Source organism: Aplysia californica, unplaced genomic scaffold (assembly GCF_000002075.1).
Source record: "Aplysia californica isolate F4 #8 unplaced genomic scaffold, AplCal3.0 scaffold00044, whole genome shotgun sequence".
In the NCBI taxonomy this organism is placed as follows: domain Eukaryota; kingdom Metazoa; phylum Mollusca; class Gastropoda; order Aplysiida; family Aplysiidae; genus Aplysia; species Aplysia californica.
Genome location: NW_004797314.1, coordinates 979,048 through 1,003,459, shown reverse-complemented (window position 1 = coordinate 1,003,459; position 24,412 = coordinate 979,048). Strand labels below are relative to the sequence as shown.

Here is a 24,412-nt window from a genome sequence, read left to right as displayed (position 1 = left end):
AGAGAGAGAGAGAGAGAGAGAGAGAGAGAGAGAGAGAGAGAGAGAGAGAGAGAGAGTGAATGTATGACAGACTGACAGGCAGACAGACAAACAAATAGTATGTGTTTGTGTGTGTGTGTGTGTGAGAGTGTGCGAAGATGAACTTGTGAGTGTATGTATAAGAGCATTAATTGTGCCTGTGTTTTTCGCATGAGAGTGGACATAATTATTAAGTGTGTCTTTAATCCGTTTCCATCGTTACATCGATCTCAATACGGAAGGCTTATGAGTCTCCTGGGAAATAAAAAAATAAATATTTGCTTTGACGGGTTGTATAGGCTTACATGGGACGGAAAAGACTTGTTCAGGGAAGTGACGTTGTTCATTGGTGCTTGATCTTAACATCAGTGAAACTTTGGAGTTTGAGAGCTTTAGGGTGCACTACTTCAACGCTAGGACGTAAATGAATCCTACATCTGTGTACGTAACTGACTCATTGTGTACCACGATTTGACCACAGAATTTCTCTTTCGGCCAACTAAAATTTAGTTATGTTTGCGCAACAAGTAGGTTCGAACAAGGGACCGTGTCGACAAAGATACGATGAGAAATAAATTAGACAACAAGTGACCAGCACAATATGCAGTATGAGCAGGTGGCTGGGGGGGGAGATGGCGAATGTCTACTATCTTCCGCTGTCAGGGATAAACAGCTAACAAATGGGGTGGGGGTATAATTAAGGAGAACGACTTGAAAAATAAGCCTTTTAGATGCGTCTGTGTATTGGTACGAGAACTTGATATAGAAAGGCTAATACGGATACCCATACAGTGTGTAAAACTGCATAAAATGGCTCACAAAATCAAGGGAACCGATGCAGGCTACTACACAGTACTTATAGGGGCATGGGTGAAAACAGCAACAATGTACCCAAGGCTAAACTGCAGCTTAGCACTCATATATTATCTTTAGTCCTTCAAGTCAAGCGCATACAGAACTTGTTGAGCGGGAATTTGCGCTATACAAATGTGATCTACTATTATTATTATTATTATTAAGTTCTGGTTAACAACACAGTGGAATTGTAGGTTATGAAACTACATCTACTGAGCTCACTTAGAAGTGATCATTATTGTGCACACGGGATACAGGATGGATGTGATGTAAGTGGTCAGATTCCCATTTCATTGATAAAGTAGACAGATTATATATAGACATTGATGGGTCGTCAAAAAAGGGATGAAAACTGATCCCCCCCAAAAAACCCACAAAAAACAAGAAGATAAACCAATCAGTACAGAAAAGACATAGGATCACTTTCAAAACCATGAGCAGAATTTCGAAAAATAGGAACAGTTCAATGACGACAGAACAAAAATTCTTAAAGATTATGTATGTAAGACAAGCCCTTTTATACTGTTGAGAATGGTGGGAATTACCACAGATAGTGAAAATAAATTAAAGCAACAAAAAACTTGGTTCCTTATGAGACTTGAAAACTTCATTGAAAGAAAAGAAATCAAATTGGGTAGTGCCAAAAGACACCCATGTGGGCCGCTTACAAATTTAAAAAACCCACACAGTTCGGAAAAGACAAATTATGCAGTTTCTGAGACATTTGAATCGACAGAAAAGCCTTGAACTACTTGCTCTCAGTGGAAAAAATAAAAAGACGCAGGGGTAAGTATTCCAAGAGCAACTTATTTGGACAACCTGAAAATGTGGGGGGACGAGCAAGGACTAAGATAATAATATTGTTTGCTTTTTTTAAATGGACCCCCGACCAATTGAATGAGCGGCAAACCCTGATCGTCAATATCTGCTTCGTACCTGGCACTTTTTGATGAAAAGGAGGATCATAAACAGCAAAGAAACTCGAAATGAATGAAAACGGTATGCGATGACGGGCTGTACGTTATCTGACTAAACATCAAGCAGGCGCCAGCAGGAAAATCATTCACATCCTTCAAGGAGGGGAAAAGGTGGTGCTTAAACTCTGTCTGCCAGGGTTAGATTGGTCAATGTGGAATACTACGTTGAAGCGGAAAGAGCAGAGGTATTTTATCAAATATTTTCCATTCAATAGAAAGGAGAAGTTGTTCGTTCAGGAAAAAAATTCAACAGCTAAATATACATTTTAAAAAATCAATACATTTCAGATTATTACAGTTAAAGAATAAAAGTACATGAGAATTTTGTTTCTTAATAATCATCAGCCATTGTTGTGCTACGCACAAATTTTCACTAATTCGTTGTTTATCCAGTTATCAATGTATCTACACTTTAGAAAGTTCTGTTCAGTTATTCAGTCCGTTCGTTTCGGTGAGTTCGTTGCCTTTTGTTCGCCAAGCCCTCTGTTTGTTCTGTTCATTAAAGTCATATCTACAGGCTTACTAACTTTTTCAAATCCCAATCAGGGACTCTTAACATTAAAACACTGGATTACATAACAAAATACTAAACTAAATCAAGTGGGACTGATTTTGGTATAGTGTTTGTGAATGTCCTCTAGATTTCCCGATTGCCAAATCCCGGACGGTTTCGGGTATTTCCAGACAGTTGGAAAACCTGTAAAACTACTATTTTCATCTGTTTCTATCTCACCCTCTCACGACGTCCACACTCGCCTGAAATGGGTAAGTGTGACCCCCGACCTCTCACCTGTGGTGGTGATGACGGGGGGACCTTGGCCCCCAGCTGATGGCTTTGTCTCTGGCTCCACCTCCTGACCTTTCCCTTCCTCGGGGTCAGGGACAGGCTCGGCCACAACAGGAGGCGCGGGCTCCTCTTCCACTTTTTCGGGACTTTTGGCTAAACAACAGGGACCAAAGTCAGGATGCTCATTTTACCAATCAAATCGGAATGGAAGCACACAAAAGAGGAGAAGCCATCTCGCGAAATTCTGTGTGGCATGAGTGAATTCTCGCGACGAAAAACTTACAAAGACTTTCTTATTCTTTTACAGCATGAATAAAATTAACATCACCAAAATTCCCTCTTTTTCTCAAAAGAATAATTTATAATTGCTACTTTACAGTGAAGACCCACTGAAAATTGTTAGAATATTTATTAGGGAAATTCTTTTTTCAAAGCCATCTCTCAACGTAATTTCTTGACAAACCTTGGGCTTATCATTGTAGAAACTTTGATTTTACAGTGAAATGAGCAGAGCTATAGTTAGAAGCGAGCTGAAACGGCAGTTAATAGTTTCATGACAGTTAATGTCTTCAGACTTCTCCTGTAAACTTAATTTCTAAATTTCAAACGAGAGGAAAAGAAGCATGATGCAAAGGGCGAGCGACAAGCCCAAGCGGTGCAGAGTCGTGCAGGCGTGAAAGCGCTTGCTCACAATTTGCTGTACAGCCTGGCAAGACTGGTGGAAAATGATGTGATTTTCGAATATTGTGTAAATGATTGGTAATGGTATGCGACTAACAGGCGGCTAAAAAAAATGTTGGCCCCTCCGGAGGGTTGAAACGGCGAAACAAATTGAACTGGTAGGCCATGGATAATATAATGTGGCATCAAGATAACCTTCCGTCGAATTGTATGCGAGTGTAAGCTGTCAAAATATTTTTGCGTTGATTTTTTGTTACAGCAAGTCAGCCGGTCTACGGGCAACTGTTAATTAGAAAGAGACAAGTACTTTTAAAAAGAGAAAGAGAAAGATACAACCACATTAGAACAAAGCGGAAGGTCTCCCTGAAGGAACATTGTGCCATATTATGTGCTTTCATAACAGATCTGTAGCCAGAAGTCAGTGTCTTGTCCGATTTTCCCAGATCTGCAGAGCAGTGTCGACTAGTACGGCCAGATGGCCTCAGACTGCTCAGATCCTGGTCCAGCCCGGTCCATTTACAAAGTATAAAACGTTACAGCATGTGTTTATTTGTTTGTAGAACAGATGTCGACGTAGTCCGGCCAGCTCCATAGCTGTTTGCCCAATCGTTGAAGAGCCGCTTCACCTCAAGATTGCAATGCAGATGGTTTCTGTCATATTAGTTTGTAGAACATCATGCCCCCCTCCGCCCATTTAAGGCCCATGGTCACTGCTAAACCTCGCGTACTACTGGCTTCCTCTTTAAGAAGTTACGAGGTGTGATATGATGAGTTGGGATGCTCCTGCAACATTTATCATCATCTTTGACAATTTGCAACAAATTTAAGCGGATTAAGGGTCAGTAGGTCTATAATTTAAGCCACTCCAGCAGTCAAGTCTACTTCGTTGCCTTGGATCCAAGCCCGAATAGGTCAGACGAGTCAACTGACGTCCCTCAATCTGTTTCTTTAAATAGACGTAACGCAGGCGCCACTTTACATCTCCTCCAGAGAAGACACGGAGTCAGTCGCAATCAGTTCGTGCAGAAGGCCGCAATGTGCGCGACCTTGTCAAATGCTTTAAAAAAGTCATTCACTCCCATAGTCATAGTCTTATTTGGGACTGTCAAACGCCCAATGTTCTACTCTGACAACCTGGCTACTGGCCTGCCAAGCACGGGACGCTCATCTTTAGATCGTTCCTCCTGTTATAGAACCGTCTACGTAAATTACTGCATTTCGACTCCCCATACGTCACTTCTCAAAATGGCGTATTGCGGAGTGTTACAGTGAGTTGCCGATTTGTTGCTAATGTGTTTCTGTGGGGAAATCGGGCAGACATGTGAACAGACAGAAAAGAAAAGTTGCGATGCGGCCTCGCGACAGATAGAATTGGACGGACATTCCTGAAGCATGCAGCCATATGTGAGGCAGCATGGTGAAATCAGGTGCTCGTCAAAATAATGATTTGGCAATTTCTATCAAAGTTTTGTTTTTGGGCTTAACACCTTCTATGTCTATTGAATAACCCATTTCAGTATAAATTTAAATAGAAAAACGTTGATTAAAGGCATAAAAATGTAAATTGTCTGTTTTCACGGACTCTGAGGCTTTGTAAGTAAGCAAACTTTAGCAGCCATTATCTAACTAATTCCGCTTCTGAAAAAAGGCCACCCCACCTCTTTCAATCGCAAATATCGTGATTTCTATTCAAGATAAATGGATATTTTTTTCATTGAAAGCGAGACAAATGAACAGCATTTAAGACGATACCAAAAACTCCATATTCCCAAAAATTGACGAGCGCCTGATTCCACTGAATTGTGGCACATATACTTCCACCATATCTATTTGCTTTCACGAGGACGCGCGTACGGGGTAGGTCGGCCTAGATACACAAGTCCAGTAAATCCCTTCAGTGCACAGCTCAGGACTGCCTTGACCTCTGTGTCAGGATTGATGAGCAGGCCTTGCGGTGGGACAGTATAGACAAATCACAATTTCTAAAAGCAAGCACTGACTAGCCAGCCATCCCAACCCGACCCTAATCTGCCCAACCAACCAGCGGAAGTACAAACAAAGTCAGTGGACATGTTGCGCTTATCGACAAGTAGACATACAGAGAAGCACGTTGACATATTACACGGTTATTATGTGCTTGAAAAGGGTAAGACAAAGACAGACCCCCCAAAAAAGGAGAAAAGGATAGAACCTTCCAGCGGTGCCTGCTTATCACCCACCCATCTTCAAGAATGACATCCGTAAATGTAAGTGCTTTTAATTCTAAGTCTGTGCACAGGGCGCAGAGTTTGCTTAACGAAGACTACACCGACATAATACCAGCCACTTAAAGCACGGAATGAAGGGAGATAGATCAGATAGGCAAAAACAACATAGAGGAAGAATAAAGAAAAAGTAGATATGTTGAAACAAAGCAGAGAAAGAAAATAACTAGGACCAGCCAGTCGCACTCTCTAACCATACTCGCTTATTTCAGAGGATCGTGAGAAGCCCCCCCCCCCCCACCCCTTTCCCCATCCGCATGTATCTCTGCTAATATCCTTCAGCACTGCCCGCGCTACGCCACCCTTCGTACACAGACGTGGCAGAATGTGACTCCACTTGAGAGAAAGCTCTATGGCAGTCTCTCAGATCTGAAGCGGACTGCACAGCTTGTGCGCAACATCGGGCTGACTGTCTAGCTGCAGTCATTGAGAACATGTAACAAGGAAGAAAGAAGAAGAAAAGTATCTCTGCCAGCGGGAATGAGAGTGGTGTGGGGACGATAATAATTATCCACAATTTCCGAAAGTTTTCTATTGGTATGTTTTACGAGTACAAAAAAAGGTGTGCTCTTAAGCTTATTCAGTGATTTTTTTCTTCTGATTAGTAATCATTACGAAGCATAATAAGCATTTTGACACATCACTCCAATCAAGGTGCCAAATAACGAGTACGTGTGAAAAACTGACACAGCTGAAAACGCAAGGTCAATCTTGTCAAGTCGTGCACGTCGTGAGACACAATGTCATGGGTTTGTTCACAATGATTTTGAAAACGTGAATTGCAGAAACACAATCAGGCACACCAGGTTGACGGATATGGGAAGGTTACTTGTTAATGCCATTGCAAATATCAATGATGATGATGATGATGATGATGATGATGATGATGATGATGATGATGATGATGATGATGACGTAGAGAAGCAGTGTGTATGTGTGGGGGGGGGGGCGTTTTACTGAGCGACAGCTAAGTAGTCAAACAGATACGTCAGCATTTAAGTCGCGCTGTTGCTGTCTGCGAGTCATTGAGATAACGGTATCCCTTTCCAAAGACAAACCACTGATGTAACAAGAACGTAAAAATGCTTTACTTCACCTTTCCACATACAAACCACTGATGCAATATGAAGGTACAAATGCTTTATTTCCCCGGTGACCAAAACTTAGATCACCAGTTAGGAGACGAAGTGCTTTTACCTAGTTCAGCGACTACACGGACATAGTGGGATACAGCATCCCAGCGCGTAGAAAATAATACTCCATAAAATAACTTTCCCCCTTGAGAATCAAACTCACGCCCTCTGTGTGTATAGGCCAAGAACTTAACCATGACACCGCATTATCATTGTATTAGAAACTAGTGAATGGAAATCTCACTTGTTTACAATGGGGTCTTAGAGGACGGACTTTCCCAAGATTAGATCTAAACGAATCTAATATAATGAAAAACTGAAAATTAAACTACAGTGACTCCAGGCTCCTCAACAAAACTGTGCACCCTTAAAATGATTCTGAATCACAATTATTTTTATTTCAAATTCGAAAGTTAAGTGGTTCGGAAGTTTTAGGCGGCCCAAAATACCAAATTTCCCAAATATAATATGTATAGCTGCTGAATAATAAACAGTTGAAGCAAATCACGCCAGAGTACAAACCAGACTCATGTTCATATCAGTAGATAGAGACTACGAATATTCCTCAAATCAAACCCGTTTCCAGTGCTAAAAATGTGCATGGTTTAGCCCCAGTAAAAACGCCCCGAACGGATTGAACAGATATTGTTTAGATAAAACTCATGAAATGATAACACTATGGCAGCCACGTTTCGCTTACAACTCACCAGTTGTTAAGAACAAAGAAGACAAATAATATAATGAGCAGACCACACCAATGCGTTAACCAAACAGTCGCCGCTATATCATGAACCAACAGACCAGACAAAAGTGTCCACCAACCACTCGGGGCAGAGTGAAATACGCACGCATGTATGACTCTTGAAATGTTGAACAAATCTACCGCTCAGTTCAGATTAGTACTGAAACTGCATATACACACACACACACACTCGCATATTATTACATTATACACATATAAAACCTAAAAAAGCATATTAATACATTATACACATATAAAACCTAAAAAAGCATATTAATACATTATACACATATAAAACCTAAAAAAGCATATTAATACATTATACACATATAAAACCTATAAAAACATATTATTACAATACACATAAAAAACCAAAAAATACACAAAAGCAGTCAATTGGTGCAAGCGTCACGCCAAACTATACCCTTCTCCTCTTGCTTCGCGGGTGGAGGGGGAGGTGGAAGATCCACCGGCCCGTACAGTTTCTCCAACTCTCCCTTCTGATCCACCTTGCCTGTGACAGGTCATGGTTGGGAAAGGTTACTCTCTACAAGTAAAGTCCGTACATTCCCAGCCAAAAATAATCCATTTGAAAACAAACACATTCTGTAAACGAACAGTCTGTCCTACTGTTCTGGACAGGTGTTACTTATTTCAAAGCAGTCACAAACCAGTTGTTTTTATGAGCACACGCTGAAACAAGAATAAACTCAGAATGATGCACTAAGCAGTTTTCATCACACTGATCAGCGACCTAGTTCGTTCTGTGCTGCACATTGATATATTATGGCTTTTAAAAACACAATTTAAAAAACTTATAATTACATCTTGATAAATCGCAGAACACACAGGTTGAATGTCGAACAAAAATCTAAAATCGTTGGTTCGCTGGGCATGTTCCGTCACCTGGCCGTCTGATCACTGGGGAGCACATCAACAAAGCATAGCAACAAGCCTACTGAACACACACAATACACCGTTAACCTTACTTACACTGTGTTGAACTGGACAGGGATAAAAAGAAGCAGACCGGTAATATCATAATGTTACTGGAAAATCATCCAGGAGACAGACAAAAATAATACAACACGAGAGGTGTCCTAGTCTTGTGGTATGGTGTGGGATAGGAAACTACCCGTCGGTGGTTCTGATTCTAATTAAATAAACAAAGACGATGCCTCATCCTTAGGATACACTGTGTACTTAAAGTTTCTTATCTTCTCTCTCCCTCCCCCTGAATGCACATGCTGTACATTGATAAAAACGGAGCATGGATAACATACAGCATCGCTGTTCGTTCAATAAACGTGGGAAGGGGGTTGGGGGGGGGGGGGGTAGGGGGGGATGGGGGTCTATAAGCAGACATAATATAGTCTTCATATGTACAAACCTTGGTGTAATTATTATACCAGTTAACATTATGATTTCCAAACTACAATACAACAGAATACAATGAGCCTAATGCTGTGAATTCCAAAAAAAATCCATCCAATTTTTTATTTGAATACAAATCTGCAGCTGAAAATTAAAAGAAATTTTTAAACGACAAAAATATACGTAAAAGCACATCTACATAACATGCAATAACTAAATTAAGACAAACGATATAATGAACACCCAAAGGTACATCTATACATTAGGTAGTTCATGATCCCCCAAAAAAACAAATTTAACAATCATTACTCACCAACAACGAAAGGCTCGTCCTTTTCTTCCGGCGACTTTTTCCCCTTCTTCTTGGAGTCTTTAGACGCCTCACTTTTCTGGGACACTCCAGTCTTGCCACTTTTCACGCTCTGTCGTCGTCGAGAGAGACGCCAGAGTAATAATCAAAATAACAATAAGCCATTAAACTTATAAGTATCTTTTACAGTCTTTAATCGTAAGGATTACCTCAATTGCCCACCCAAACCACTATACTCTTCCCCAACCTTTTTTTTGTTTTGAAAATGAGATTATGACCCAGTTGTAAAAGTACTTTTGAAATTAATATACAGCAACCAACGTGACAGTTACCGTCACCTTCCTTTGTGAGAACACAGTAACTCCAAAGAAGTCAAGCTTCAAGGATATGCAAGTTTTCCTCTTTACAGTCTATGCAATATGTAGCAAACAACAATAACAACAACAAAACGACAGCAACAGCAACTATTACAATGCACCAATAAGAGAGATCGGTACTGGAAAGGCAAAGCTCTACTAAAGCACTGACCTGCATGTCCTCTGCCTTCTTCTCTGTGGCGGTGCCACCAGGCAGAGACGGGCGGCTCTTCTCACTGGCAGCGTCATCAGCAGCTGCGGCTGGAGGCGTCTTCTCCTCCACAGGCAGAGTTGCCTTCACGCTGACAGCACTGGGCGTTGTTTTACCAGAGGTCGTCTTTCTGACTGTGTCAGGGGGCGTATCCTGAGTCAAGACATGAATATTTCAGACATTGTCAGCAATCAAAACACCAGTATATTCAATGAAATTGAAATACAATTACATCAACACAAGAAAATAATTTGATCATTTGTCTCTGCCTGTGGATTAGATTTCTTTCTGTATATGTAACTGACAAATCAAATGTCATAAGACACGTTTTCAGGCTCTTTCTTGATGTAACAAAAACTCTGCTGAACATTAATTCATACTTTAACAATCCCCTCTCCTACTCCTTTTGGGAAACACAAGGCATAAACATGAGAAGTTTTTGACTGTCAATTTAACATCATTTCAGTTCGGTCTCTTTCACGAGTTCAAAATGACGGTTAAAACGAAAACCTAAATGTTCTTGAGAGCATAGCCATAATGTACAATACTTCCTGGAATATAACCTCAACCCCCAGTCCCCCCTCTGCTCCTCTCTTCCTTACTCATAACTCTTTCTACTGCTACTCCTTCTGGATCCTTCTTACAGTTGTCTCTCAGTCACATCCCTGATCTTAGTAAGATCGAACACTTAGCCTTCTCGAATAAGAACTAAAAATCTCCTAGGTCATGTGTGCAAGTTGAGCACACTTAATATCACTTAGTGGTCGTCAAATTGATGATAAAAGTAGGCTCTGTCCGCCACCAACACAAAATTCAAAATCAATTCCTTCATACTGAAACTGGAAATACTCTAGTGAGTACTTAAAAAATAGTGTACCTTTGAAATTGAAATGTGGTTGCCTGAAGGCAAGGGCCTTACGAAGTAGAAAAAAACCGTTTGTAAATGTAAAAATAAGTTGCAAGCTAGCTGAAAAAAGAAGAAAAAGTATACCCCACCAGGCTGTTCTATCAATGGGTACATACCTTGGTTGCGGTGCCTGCAGCCTCTGCCACGGCCTTCATAAAGTCATCCTCCGGTTCTGGGGCATTTTCCACTTTGCCCTCGAGAGCCGCCATGACACCTTCCATTTCACTCAGGTCAGCAAGCGTCCCACCAGCGATAGAACCCGCCTTTGAACCACCACGAGATTTTGATTTGCCCTGATAGATTGAAAACAATGAGATGAGATGGTTGCCCTAAGCATCTATCTTTTCAACACTTTGTCATAAGGAAAATTCAGAAAAACGAAAACAAAGGAATCTCCACGATACAAACCAACTGAATTCTTCTGCTTTATATAAATTAAATTCTTCCATCAAAAACAAAATAGGAAACCTTTAAAGATTTAAGTTAGTGACAGTTTTTTCCTGCTCAGGTTTACAAATATTTTGGTAGTAGAAAATGGCCTTCGTCAGACGGTCATCCATTAAAAAGTTGAGAATCCCACCAGGGTACTAGTGGGACTGTTTTTGCCTCGGTCAAAATCTGTTTACAAGCTTACAATCACAGGTTCAATTTTCTTAAATGTGGTTCAAAGGATGAAATTTGAGTTGTTACTTTAACACTTTGCCCCCACAGGACGCCGATCAGCAACGGTAAGAAGCCGTCCTTTTTCCTCATGGGACGCTGATCAGCGCCGGCGTGATATAGCGTGTACCGTATCTGTATACCTGGTCCATGGGGATAAGCGTTGAGCGCTCTGCACGCTGCGAGGGTGGAAAGTGTTAAACAGGGAGGGAGGGGGGATGAGAAGAGGCCGTTTGTACAGGTGATTGTCTCATACAGGTTGTGGCTGTTAGAGCCGGTTAGACTTTACCTTCTCCCCCTTCTCAGACATAACATCAGTGCCTTGGTAAGAGATGCGGTCAAACTCCATGTCATCCATCTGTGAGGTCCGGTCAGCTGGGATGGAGATCTGGCGCTTTCCGATACCACTCTCTTCTGCTTCTACAGATACAGAGAAAGAAAAAAGGAACATCCTTATTAGAATATTCGGAGAACGAATTATTGGCAGTTGTAGCGAACATATACCACACCGGTATTCAAAGTTAGATGAAGCAGGACTGCAAGCAGTTAAAGGGCACCACTGGTGTTTTCTCTCCTTCTCTCTGCTGTTTCTGAATGTCTATCTGGCTGGCTTTATTCCTCTTCACTTAAAGGCCATTCTCTTTTCTTCGACTTCCACTTTGCTCTTAGAAAACAAGACTAAAGAACTGAGCTCATCGGGCACACCCAGAAACCATCAGATTCGAAACCTTAGGCAGAACTCAACGGGAATTATATTCTTTTTTTGGTGGGTTTTTTGTGGGGGTTTTTTGGGAGGGGGAGGTAATTGAGTGCTATTGACAAGCAGAACGGAAATGAACATTGATAGAAATAATTATGCCACTGCTATATTGTCAACACCACTGTAAAAAGGGGAGTTGGGTGGAGGGGCAAGATCACATCCAGCAATCAACACGAAATGACAGCTGGAGCAAAACTTTTCCTGAACTAAAGATGGAATGACTGTAAATGATTGCAAACATCCTTCCACCCCACCCATACAATTTAGATTATTTAGCAGGAAAGTTGCTTTGACAAACCCCGCCAGTCTAGACCGAGTACAATGCATTCAAACAGAAGGATGAAGAGAAAAAAATTACTCCATGAAACAAACTCGCCCTCGCTGGAGCCAAACTGAGCATGCCTTTTGTGTGAAAAGTCATTAGCCTAATCACAGAAGCTGGCCATAAAACAAACAGTGGTTATTAACTGTTTGTGAATGATCAGCACCAGAGGGGAGGAGGGGTGAGGAGGGGGGGACAGAGAATGAGGAGGACCAGGAAGAGAGGGAGGACCAAGAGAAGGAAGAGGAGAAGGGGGATAAAAAAGGAGGAGGAAGAAAAGTGGGAGGATGAGGAGGAGGAAACATAAGAAGGAGTGGAAGAAGAAAAAGAAATAAAATAAAAGGAAGAGGAACAAGAAAATAGAAATTTATTTTTTTTAACCAAAAAAACAGAATATGAACAAGACAAAGCAAAAGCAAAAAAGATTTTAAAAGATATTTACAAATTGAAAAAACAAAAACACTCATGAAGAGCAAAAACCACAGCAGACTTACTCGACCCCGGAGCTATAAATATATGTCCTTCCTCTACCCCACCCAGTGCCTCTGTGAGGTCCACCCGGGACTGGATGCGCGTGCGGCCTTCCGAGTCACTGACAACCTCGATCTGATCTGGGCTCAACTTGTGATTTGCCAAAGCCTCCAGCAACTCTTCACTTATCTCAGCTTCATCCGGCAAAGTTTCGGGGTCGATTCCTGCCGCCTTGGCAGCTGAGGAGGACAACAAGAATGGTTACTGGTAGAGGAGGGCAAAATCCGGATAATCTATAAGGATAACCGAATAATTCTCAATGAAACATTGTCCGAATTCAGACTCTTAACTCTCTTTCCTGACTCGTTTGCCAAAGTGGGTGCACCCATTTAATGTTGAAGTAGTGCTAAACCTGTTTGTCGAAGTTGTTCAAACCCATTTGCCGAAGCGGTTCATGTCATAATATTAGCCGAAGAGGTGCACTTACATATTATCCGGATTTTGCTAAAGTGACTCATTGCCCAGCCCTATTTACTGGCATACATAGAGACAGGAGTCGATCTGATATTAAAATTTAATCATCATTTTGCAACCAAGAGTTAAAGTCATGAGGAATGGGAATAAACAGGCCACTTTAAATTATGTTTAATTACAATTGTTTGAATGAACCATATTATGTAATATTGATATCAATACAAGAGGGACCGACAGCCAGGGGAAAACATTCACAGACAAACAGACAGACAGACCGACAGGCAGACAGACACATAGACAGACAGACAGACAGACAGACAGACAAGGAGATAGAGACAGAAACAGAAGACAGACAAACTGGGAGAAATGCACACACAGTGACAGACCCATCTATACGCATTTAAACACATGGGGACGGAGACACATAAAGAGAGGATAAAAAAACAGAGATATCAACAAAGAGGTCTACTCCAAAAAAAAGAAAAGCCAGTAATGCATTATGAGACAAATAGTAGTAAACATATTACTGTGAACCAACAGCACAGCAGGGGAGGAGGGGGGACGAGGGGAAGTGAATGAAGAGGACAAGAACAAGGAGGAGGACGAGGGAGAGGAAGAGGAAGAGGACAAGGAGGAGGAAGAGGAGGACGAGGAGGAGGAAAAGGAAGAGGAAGAGGACAAGGAGGAAGACAAGGAGGAAGACAAGGAGGAAGTAGAGGAGGAAGAGGAGGAGGAGGAGGAAGACAAGGAGGAGGACGAGGGGGAGGACGAGGAGGAGGTAAAGGAAGAGGAAAAGGAAGAGGAAAAGGGACAGAAAGAGAAGGAAGAGGAGGACGATGGCGAGGAAGAGGACACGGAAGGGGGAGAACGAGGAAGAGGACAAGGTGGAGGAAGAGGAGGATGAAGGCGAGGACTACGACGAGGAAGAGGACAAGGAGGAGGAGGAGGAAGAGGACGAGGAAGAGGAAGAGGACAAGAAGGAAGACAAGGAGGAGTGAGGAGGAAGATGATGAGGAAGAGGACAAGGAGGATGAAGAGGACAAGGAGAAAGACAAGGAGGAGGAAGAGGAGGAAGAGGAGGAAGAGGAGGAAGTGGAAGAGGACAAGGAAAAGGAAGAGGAGGAGGAAGATGGAGAAGAGGATAAGGGGGAGGAATAGGAAGAGGACGATGACGGGGAAGAGGACAATAAGGAAGACAAAGAGGAGGAGGAGAACTTACCAGCAGTTGCCAGCGACTTCTTGATGAGGTCCCTGTACTCAGCAGCGGATGGAGCAGCACTACTAGCCCGCCGGTTTCGCATGATCTCGGCTATAGCATCCTGGATGGGCCAACAACGGAGACCATCAGATCACGTATATATTGACAATAGCAAAAAGGAACCTTATATATTTTGTTAATCAAGTGTTTTAGAGTGAGAAGTGCACCACCTTGCCACTAAGCCGAAAGAATAACTTTTTTAAAAAGTTTGAACTGATAATTTGAAGCATACATTGCATATTAACAACATTTATACCAAGTGGTCAAGATAATTAGTTTGCTTTCGACAGTAAATGAAAAATATGTCAAATGAAAATTATATCAGTAATTTAATACTTACAGGTACAAATACTTTATTATTTTATGAACGTATTGTTGTCGGCGAGGCCTCGATATAATTCCTTTAATTTTTACCTTTACATTTAAGTCAAAATGTATGCCTCTGAATACATAATGCAATCGTTACAACATACGTTTATGAACCATAATCAAAACGCATCAATATTGTTAACCTGGCGTTAAAGGAACTAAAATCCATTTGTGGTGAATAATCTTAACATTACTGTGATGGTATTGAAAGCTTATAAAAAGAACTCATTTTATTTCATTAGAAAAATTAGATTCTTCATAGTTGTTCCGAGTTTTAAAATAAACAGTATTTCAAATTAGTAAATAAAAAGACACATTAAATGTATAGGTGTCAACGTTGCACTAATACTAATCCATACGTTAATCTTTTCAAAGGTAGCATGAAAAGTATTGATTCAATGCAAGGAGGGAATTCCATGTAAACACTTATCGCTCACATGATAACACAGTGTCTGCTCAAGTTTATTGCGAGAAAAAAAGGGAATATATTTATGTGCAAAATGGCGCTTACAAATTTATGTTCATGCTTTGAGATTACAGAAGGTGAGAGAAATTGCACAATAATAAAGATGGAGGTAGCAGCGTCATGCATCGATCTGGTACAGAAAGTTCGTGAACCACACAAACAATGCATAATTTAATATTGAAACTGGAAATATCGTTTGCGTAGTTGGCTTGGCCTAGATCAACGCACTGTAGGGTCCCCTTTTTTTTGGGTGAGTAGTCAGAAATCAGGTGTCCAAATTAGTAACTTGATCTGCAAACATCTTTGAACGTACAGTAAACCTCTGCCACACACAGTGATTCGGGAAAAAAGCAACGCGTGCTTTGAAAATATCAACACTTTCTAAAGAGCATTGCTACAGCTACATACTGATTCCAACCAATGCCCAGTCTCATACCACGACAAACACACATCTGTAGAGCGCTAAAGACAATTTCATCATGTTTAAATGTACATGCTACACAATACAGGATTCATCAAGAATAATTCAAATAGCTAGAATATGTACATGTAATGTGTTATCGAAAACTCCATGTACGGCAAAGTCGCTGGATCCCTATATACTGCTTTGAGGTAAAGTTAACTTGAACTTAACGGTCTCCATGCAGTTTCCAACTAACAATAACATTTTCAAGTTTTATAGCACCCAGGCACCAAACCCAGATAATACACGGGACTTCTTATATAGGAAATTTCTCTGTAGACAGTCAAACTTCAGGACATTTGGTCAAACAGTACAAGCCACAACTACCTACAGCTTTTTTAAAAGCAAAATTTAACGAAAAGTTCAATGGAAACCCCTCTTACCCATTTCAGACAGTTAAAATCGGGGTACGTTTAAGTGGAGTAGACATGCCGACATCCTGATCATAAAAATAACTTTCTCTTTTATTTCTTTTCACAAACGTACACTGACCACTGGGCAATGAATAACTCAACCAGGGGGCGACAGACATCCTATAGCATAGGATCTTAAGGTGAGTCATGGCACAAAGCAAGAATTCGATGCGTGAACATGCTTCAAAGTTTGTGAAACAATTCGTGATGATCACTTAAAAAATGTACACATACCTATAGCTAGACAGACGTATCTACTTACACTAAAGCCTGATGAAAAAATGTAGAATTGAAAATGTCCGTGATACATAATTATCTTATCTTTCGATTTCACTACAAACAGTTTACCCCATAAATTTCGGAAAGTCCGAGACCACAACCAGAAGTAAAAATCAAAGGGTGAATCTTATAGAATCATGAAAACCCATTCACTACTTTCGGGAGAAAAAAGTATGAGGTTTCATACATTTTTAGAGGGTCGCTTCTCGAGGTTTCTTTCCAATACCGTTGGATGTGGTACGAAAGTAACATTACGTAAAGTAAGGCTTGACTGGAGGCTACGCAATAAGGACGAAGCTGGATCTCAACATGAGGTGGAATGCAATTTGCAATCCTTAGAACTCTTTAGTGAAGAGGGAACTTGAAATTACTCAATCATGGGGTCGTTAACATTTGTGCTTTTAAAAATGTTTCCCAAACAGGCAGGACAAACTGTATGGGGCATTAAAAAAATTCATTAGCTAATACACTTGACAAAAACTTTACGTTCTCCTTTTCCTTGAATTCCACCTGATCTCTCCAGAGCTGTACCAATCCACCTTTGATGTACAAAGTACTTACAACTTCCTTCACTAAGTCACGGGAGAAAGTCCCAACGTTAACGGCACGTTAATTTCGGATCTGCTGTTGTCTACGTCACTGTAAACTTACACCTTTCTTGGTCAACCCCATGTGCTGAATTATGCAAGTATGAATATCAAGAACGAGTAGAAAATGACACTCTCGACCACACCTATTTTTCACATTTCTTGATATACCGCCTCACGTCTCTTTCCCATGGTGTCTTCTAGGTTTCAGCTCGCATATGTCAAAGAGCTACCACTGTTATCTCTTGATATTAATATTATATTCCTTTGATGCTGTGGCAATTGCTGAGCATAATATCACAAAACAGTACCTAATAAAGTTTCAGCATTTCAGCTTTGAGAAACACAAACCGATAGAATTAATGAATACTTCACATGTTTCTCAGCAGCGTCATGTCGGTATTTAGGAATGAATTTTTCTCCTATGTGGTCAAGGAATACTAAATATTTGTGAACTGGACAAGCATGATACAAATCTGGAACTTCTCGACAACTTCTAGCACAAAACAACGCATGGAGAACAATATCCATCTACTCTACGGAACTGTATAGAGTATATGGGTACGAGAGTCACAGACAGGACTGAAAATAAACCAACACCACAAGAACGCAAAGAGGACTGAGACGACATAAAAGATACATGATTCACAAATAGCGTAAATCCTAAATTATATAGCTAGAAACCCAATGATCAGGAAGACAGCCAAAGGAAAAAGAGTTCTAATTTTCTCATTTGCTTCTATAGAACGTTTGTGCGTGTTCTCCGTTTCCTTAACTTATTTGGGTGACTTTTTACATATGAATTCATGCGCACTGGCAAGAAAAGGGAACGCTAACACAACCTGGCTGAGGTTGGGATTAATCGTATGATAACAAAACAAGGAATAGAGAAACAAAGTATTCACTTATAGCCCTCCATCCCATCCCATGCTGAAATATTTTGCATGTGTATTCCCCAACACAACACAACTTCCGGTCACCCCCACCACATCGTCAGTTCACCTGTCAGCACAAGCGGCGTGACAAAAAGAATTCACATAATAGCACTAACAATCTGTCATTGGTTTAGCCTCGGCAATTTTTTAGATAAGCACAACGTCGCACTTTCTGCACACTTGCTTCTTCCAGGGGTAGGGGCGGGAAGGTTGTTCTTTTAACTAAAATGGAACACTGATATCTTCGACTGCCAGTTGGTAAAAATTTCCCCTTGTATCTACCTCAACACACTTGCAGGGGAAATACCGTGTTAGGTATAGGCTTGTATAGATACTGTATTTATCGAAGTCTAGGAATACAGTTAAAATCTAAAACGATGTCAATGACGATGACACAGAAATAATAGGTCCCCAAAAGTGTAATTTCGAAACATTAATATCAGAAGTAAAGTCTTCACGGTATGCAAGGATGCTACTACATCGAGGGTCTAATATTAGATGGTGATATGACATCACTAACTACTATGTACAAGATACCTGCATAATGCGGATGGCTTCCTGTTCGTGAGCAGTGAGTCAAAAGGAAATGGAATAACATCGATCAACATTTACAATTCACGGAAAAGGACAAGACCGTAACAGACAGAAACGCTGGTTGTTTTTTTTAGGATGTTTTCTAATTTACACATTCCAAAACAAGTATGCGGGTGGTAGGGAGATGCTTTGGTGCGGTTGGCTCCTTCTTTTCTATCAAATATATTATTATAACGTCTTTATCTCTCCTCCTTTTCTTTGTACGTTACTCTCTTGTAACACCTCTAATCTTCGGCACTTAAATGACCTAATTATTTCGGAAGTGCCGTAAAACTAATACCAAAATTAAAAGAAAAAACAACAACTAAAAGCAACGGTGGCGTGTCAGGCAGAGTAATAAGAAGGACCAACGACTCTATAAAGTGAATGGTTTAACGTGTCAGACCAAAGGAACCTGGAGACACGGATCAAAATCAAGGGCAAGGCTGTGGGTAACTGCCATTGCGTCTTTGTTCATAGTTTCCCATTCTGGTTATGTCGAGCTGTGAGAGCTGTTGTTCTCAAAGTTCATGTATTTGTAGTAGATTTTCCGTATCTTCGCTGCAGTTTGAGCTTTTGATGTAGGTTCATATTCCGAGAGTGATAACAGAGCGTTTCTTAAGTATCAACAGAGATACGTATTTTTCATATGCATATAATAACGGTACCATTTGCATTTTGAAACAAATATTTTACATATATTATGATTTATGAAAACTATGAAAAACATAGAGTATAACAGAGCATTTCAACAAGGATGACACTATCATAACTGAGTGGCCTAAAAAGATCATGTACATTACATGGCACAAGATGCTTAAGTAAACCTGAAAATAGGACTCGGGGAGGGGAGGAGAGGGGGAGACGAACAAAAATGTCAAATTAAACTGTGCCCTCTTGGACATGTTTTGCAAAAGCAGAATAATATGGATGACTGTTTGTTTCTTATCCAAATGTTTGATACACGAGCGCCATTAAGTGCAGTCCGTGATAATTCGGAGAAAGAGTGACAGATCACGCTCAGCGAATCATCTGTCAGAGAGCTGAAACAGTCAGTGTATGACATGTCCTGTTCGCGCGTCGCTTACTTCAATGACAACAGACACTACAACAAATAACATATTATGTAATTCGCTACCCAAGAATTGTTACCCAGTTCTTTCTGCTCAGTACCTAGTTTTGAATAATGTAACGTCAAAAACTTTGAGTTTCACAACTTGCCAAGTTTTTCAAATGCAATTCTTTGAATATCTTGATAAAGACTCCGAACAATCTTATGATTTTGATAGAGCAGATTGAACAATTGGTCTCCTGCCTCATGGTCTTAGTAACTCACAATGGACAAAATTGTCAGATAGAACTTTGTAATTTTAAGATTTCTGCTTATATTCTATCGTGTTTCCGTTTTCGTAAAGAAGATTTTCTTTGTTTAAAATCGACGTAACCTCAAAGTCAACAAGTTCGTATCGACTGCTATATGGCAGACTTCTTCTTTCCTATCAAACATCTATCGTCCTTATCTCCCCTTCTTCTTTTTAAAGTTTGTTTCCCTCTAGTAATCTTCTGGCGCTCATATGACCTTATGCAGTAGCGAGCGCCGTAAAATATCTACTAAAACTAAAACTAAAACTAAAAGACTTCACCATGCACCAATTTGAAAATAAGTGACGTTTGAAGGAGTCTTTCACTGTGCAGTTGATATTATGTTTCATGTGCGCACAGACACCGGAAAAGGGCACACAGAGAACATGTCATGCGAGCATTATTATTGCGAGAGCGCGGCCAAGCGCCAGAGATGTCGGGCAATGGTCACCAGAGACAAAAGCATTCAATATAAGATCGTGGTTTGAGTAAGCGCAACAACAGTGGAGAATCAAGACAACAAAATTCAATAAAGCATGCTCGGGTTAAAAAGCTGGAAAAAAAATTGAACAAACTGAAGCAAAAAAGAAAAAAAATAAGAGGGAAAATGGTAAAACTGATTCCATAACGGAATTTTAGTCCATGCAAAAAGGGCGAAAAGGTGGGGTGGGAGGGTGGTTGGGGAGAGGGTGGGGGTGCGGGGGCAGTAGTGGACGAAGGACATCTGTTACAGGAAGAAGGATGGCGGGAGGAAAGGGGGGGGGGGGTAGTTGATGTGGGAGACCTATAAAGAAAACATCAGTGGGGAGATGTGGGTTCTTCTGCGGGGGGTTTTGTACTGTTTTTTGTCTGTGGGTTTTTTCTCGGAGGGGGTGGCGTGGTTAAAGTAGGAGACTTGGAGACCTACCAGCGAAATATCAGCGGGCGCAGGTTTGGGGTGGGGGGGGGGGGGGGACGGGCGGGGAGGGAACTACTATTTTGGTGCTTTTTTCCACTCAAATTTCTATTCAATACAATAAACATAGACAGGAGATTTACCCACACGCAAATCGTCTCAGAGTTTGCGTCTGTTTGTTGTTGTTTTGCTTTTGGAAACGAAGTTGAAGTTTGAAAAAGTATTTTTTTTTAACTTGTAATATATCTCCATGGAAAGGGGAGAGAGGTCAGATTGTAGAAGATGAAATAAATAAAGGAAAAAACAAGACGAGGGCCGAAGCTCTTACAACAGTTTTACTGGCTCATCATCATGCACTACAAAGTAGATAGATATACGGTACTATACATTTTATATTACGGATGCACTTTGTTGTTTATCAAGTAAAACTACGCATGCAGTTTGTTATATAATTATTGTTCATTTAACAATGTAAGCATTCTGATAATTTTAAAAAGGAAAATAAAAAAGGGGAAAAAACTAATAAATACTTTTTTTTCAATTTAAAAAAAAAGGGCGAGGTGTTATGTAAATATAAAAGCCAAAGATTGTGCGAGCAATGCCGTGCGTGGCGTGAGGTGCTCGGTGGTGAGGGCTTACAGCTCGGAACTCGCGCACGGAGTGAGCGCGGGAGAGGGGGCGGGGAGGATGGGTCTCCGCCCAGAGGTCCGCCGCTTGCTGGCAGAGGGGAGCACAAGATGGATGAAGAACACGGTGTTAGTGCTAGCAGGGCCAGACGCGTTGTATTATGGACATGATGTTTATGAATATTATTTCTATTATTACTTTCCGTCTGTGTCTGTGTGTGTCTCTGTCTCTCTCTGTCTCCCTATCTTTTTCTCTTTCTGTCTCTCTCGCCTCTCTTTGTCTCTCTCACCTCTCTTTGTCTCTCTCTCTCTGTCTCTCTATCTCTCACACCTCTCTGTCTCTCTCTTTCTGTCTCTTTCTCTGTCTGTTTCTCTCTCTCTCTCTCTCTCTCTCTCTCTCTCTCTCTCTCTCTCTCTCTATTTCCCTGTCTCTCTGTCGTTGTGTCTCTGCCTCTCTCTCTGTCTCCCTCTTTTCTTTCTCAATCTCTCTCGTCTCTCTCGGTCTCTCTCTCAGTCTCTCTGTCTCACTATCTCTGTCTCTCTCTTTGTCTCTCTGAGTGTCTCTCGGTAAATTGTATCTCTCTCTCTCTCTCTCTTTCTTTCTCTCTCTCTCATACACACACACACACACACACACACACATACACACATACACTCACAAGCAAACAAACACAAACACATACTCTCTCTCACACCACTCTCTCTTTCCATATCTCTCTCCATCTCTCTCTCTCTGTCTGTGTGTGTGTGAGTGTGTGTGTGAGTGTGTGTGTGTGTATGTGTGTGAGTGTGTGTGTGTATGTGTATATATGTGTACATATCACATATGTTTCTTCACATAATAAGCACTTGGAGATTTGCCAATCTTGTGGTTCACACCACGGGGTCGTATATATTTTTCTCTTCAACACAATGAACAATGGGGAGATAAGTGGAAAGTTTTTGTGTGGTAATCTAAAAAGAGAAAAGCAATATGGCTCCAACTGAGGAAAGAAAGGTTACTGGAAAAGGAAGATCAAATTAAGTGGGTTTTTTTATCAACAAAGGGCTATTAAATGTGCCCAATTTAGTTGAACAGTTTTAGGACATTCACAAAGTACATAACATTTTACGCAACATTCTGAGTCGCACCGCATGAAAAGTAAAGCTAACACAATTGATAATATTATGTAGGCCTACCACGTATTATTTCACACCTTTTCACGCGGTAAACAAAGAATGTTTTCCAATTTTGGAAATCAAAATACGTAAATCAGGTATTCATGAACTCTGCAAGGAAAAAGATGTCAAAGTAAATACGCAACATAACATAACAGGAGAAAAAATATTAACTGAAGAACAGTTAGAAAGCACACAGGCTAACACACGCAACACTGTTAAAGTCATCAACCCCCTTTCTTTCCCCATGACAGTTTACCATCTTACCCCCCCCCCCCACCCTACCTCCTGTCCCACTTTCTGCAGAGCCCAAAAGCAGCCGGGAGTGGGGGATAAAACACACAAGAGGGAGAAAAAAACCTAGAAACACAGGGACGTCTCAATACCTGAACATCTTTCTCCAAATTCTGGCCAGAAGCTGGTTGGCTAAGGACACTTTCGGCAATTCTCTGCGCATGCTCAGTCAGCGTATCCATGATGTCCTTCTCGGTGACACTTGACTTCCGGGATACAGAGTCTGTGACGTCACAAGACAGTCCAGTAGGTCAATGAATGGTGGGTCAATGAATGGTGGAGGGAGGCAACAAGGGATGGAAAGAAATACAATGATGCAATATATTATCATACATATTATGTGTAGCAACATGATATATTAATTATATAATATATAATAATATATATATAATGTATGTATATAAATGCCAGGATCTGGACAATAAAGATATACCTTATTATATCTCACCTTATGATGAAATAAGTCATATAAAAGATTTTAAAAATCACATTACACTATTGGTGGCAAAGTAAAGATCTTCTCAATGTCTAGAAGTTGGTAAAAACAAATCTAGAAGTGTACCAGTTTTGGTTTCCAAGTCATGGTCACTTGAAGTTTGGGAAACACAAACGCATAGTTGTGAGGAAATCGAAGTTTTACCGTATCGTAGAAACAGCTGACAACGAGAAACAACTCGTGTACTAAAATTCATATTATAATAAAAGTACAGACTCGCTAAGAAAACAACATACACATTAAATCAAATTAACATAAAATAAATCGAGTAATTGAAGTTATTTTTTAAAACATATTATGTCACCTAATGTGATTTTTGAAGAAAACACCAAAGATTATCAAACGGTGACTATGGATATCTTCAAAGTAAAAGTCAAAACATCTAAGTGATTAAACATAAATTCTAGTGCGTATAACATGGTCCTAATCTGCCATCACATGAAATAATTATGGTCTTTCGTGGAAAAAGCATTTATATGTTACATAAACATTGCTTGTTCATGAGTCATGGCCAAATTTTACTTTGTGAGTATTTTCGCAGAGAGAATGATATTTCAACGAACTTTTGCTTTTTAAATTTCACAATGGTGGAGTGAGCATAACAGAAAAAAGCATTAATAACATCAAAATCAGAGAATTTGTGACAGTCTAAGAAGTCTACATATAAAAGAACATGACATTTCCATTCCTGATTTCTGTTACTTCAGGGTAAGGTATAAAAGCAGACGTGTCGTAAATTTAATATTTTTGAGCAAACATCACAACAAGCACACTCAGCAGAGGCAGTTAGCGGGGATGAAAAGGTAGGTTAAGTAGGAAATTAACTACACACAGTCACACATACCAAGGGAACTAAATACATATCGTTATAAGCGCACATATATAGGTGCACATACATAAGCGTACACACACACACACACACACACACACACACAC

At 40.5% G+C, this 24,412-nt stretch overlaps 1 protein-coding gene across 1 annotated transcript in view; it reads right to left on the bottom strand.

The window, feature by feature from the left end:
• LOC101864511 (titin homolog) overlaps positions 1 to 24,412 on the bottom strand; it is a gene marked incomplete in the record, with an annotated part of 108,366 nt that overhangs the window by 14,855 nt on the left and 69,099 nt on the right. The window contains 10 exon segments of the mRNA XM_035968182.1: positions 2,641 to 2,790; positions 7,882 to 7,971; positions 9,145 to 9,253; positions 9,670 to 9,861; positions 10,732 to 10,908; positions 11,565 to 11,695; positions 12,852 to 13,067; positions 14,522 to 14,621; positions 21,542 to 21,619; positions 23,073 to 23,203. Of these exon segments, the coding sequence (XP_035824075.1) occupies positions 2,641 to 2,790; positions 7,882 to 7,971; positions 9,145 to 9,253; positions 9,670 to 9,861; positions 10,732 to 10,908; positions 11,565 to 11,695; positions 12,852 to 13,067; positions 14,522 to 14,621; positions 21,542 to 21,619; positions 23,073 to 23,203 (1,374 nt within the window).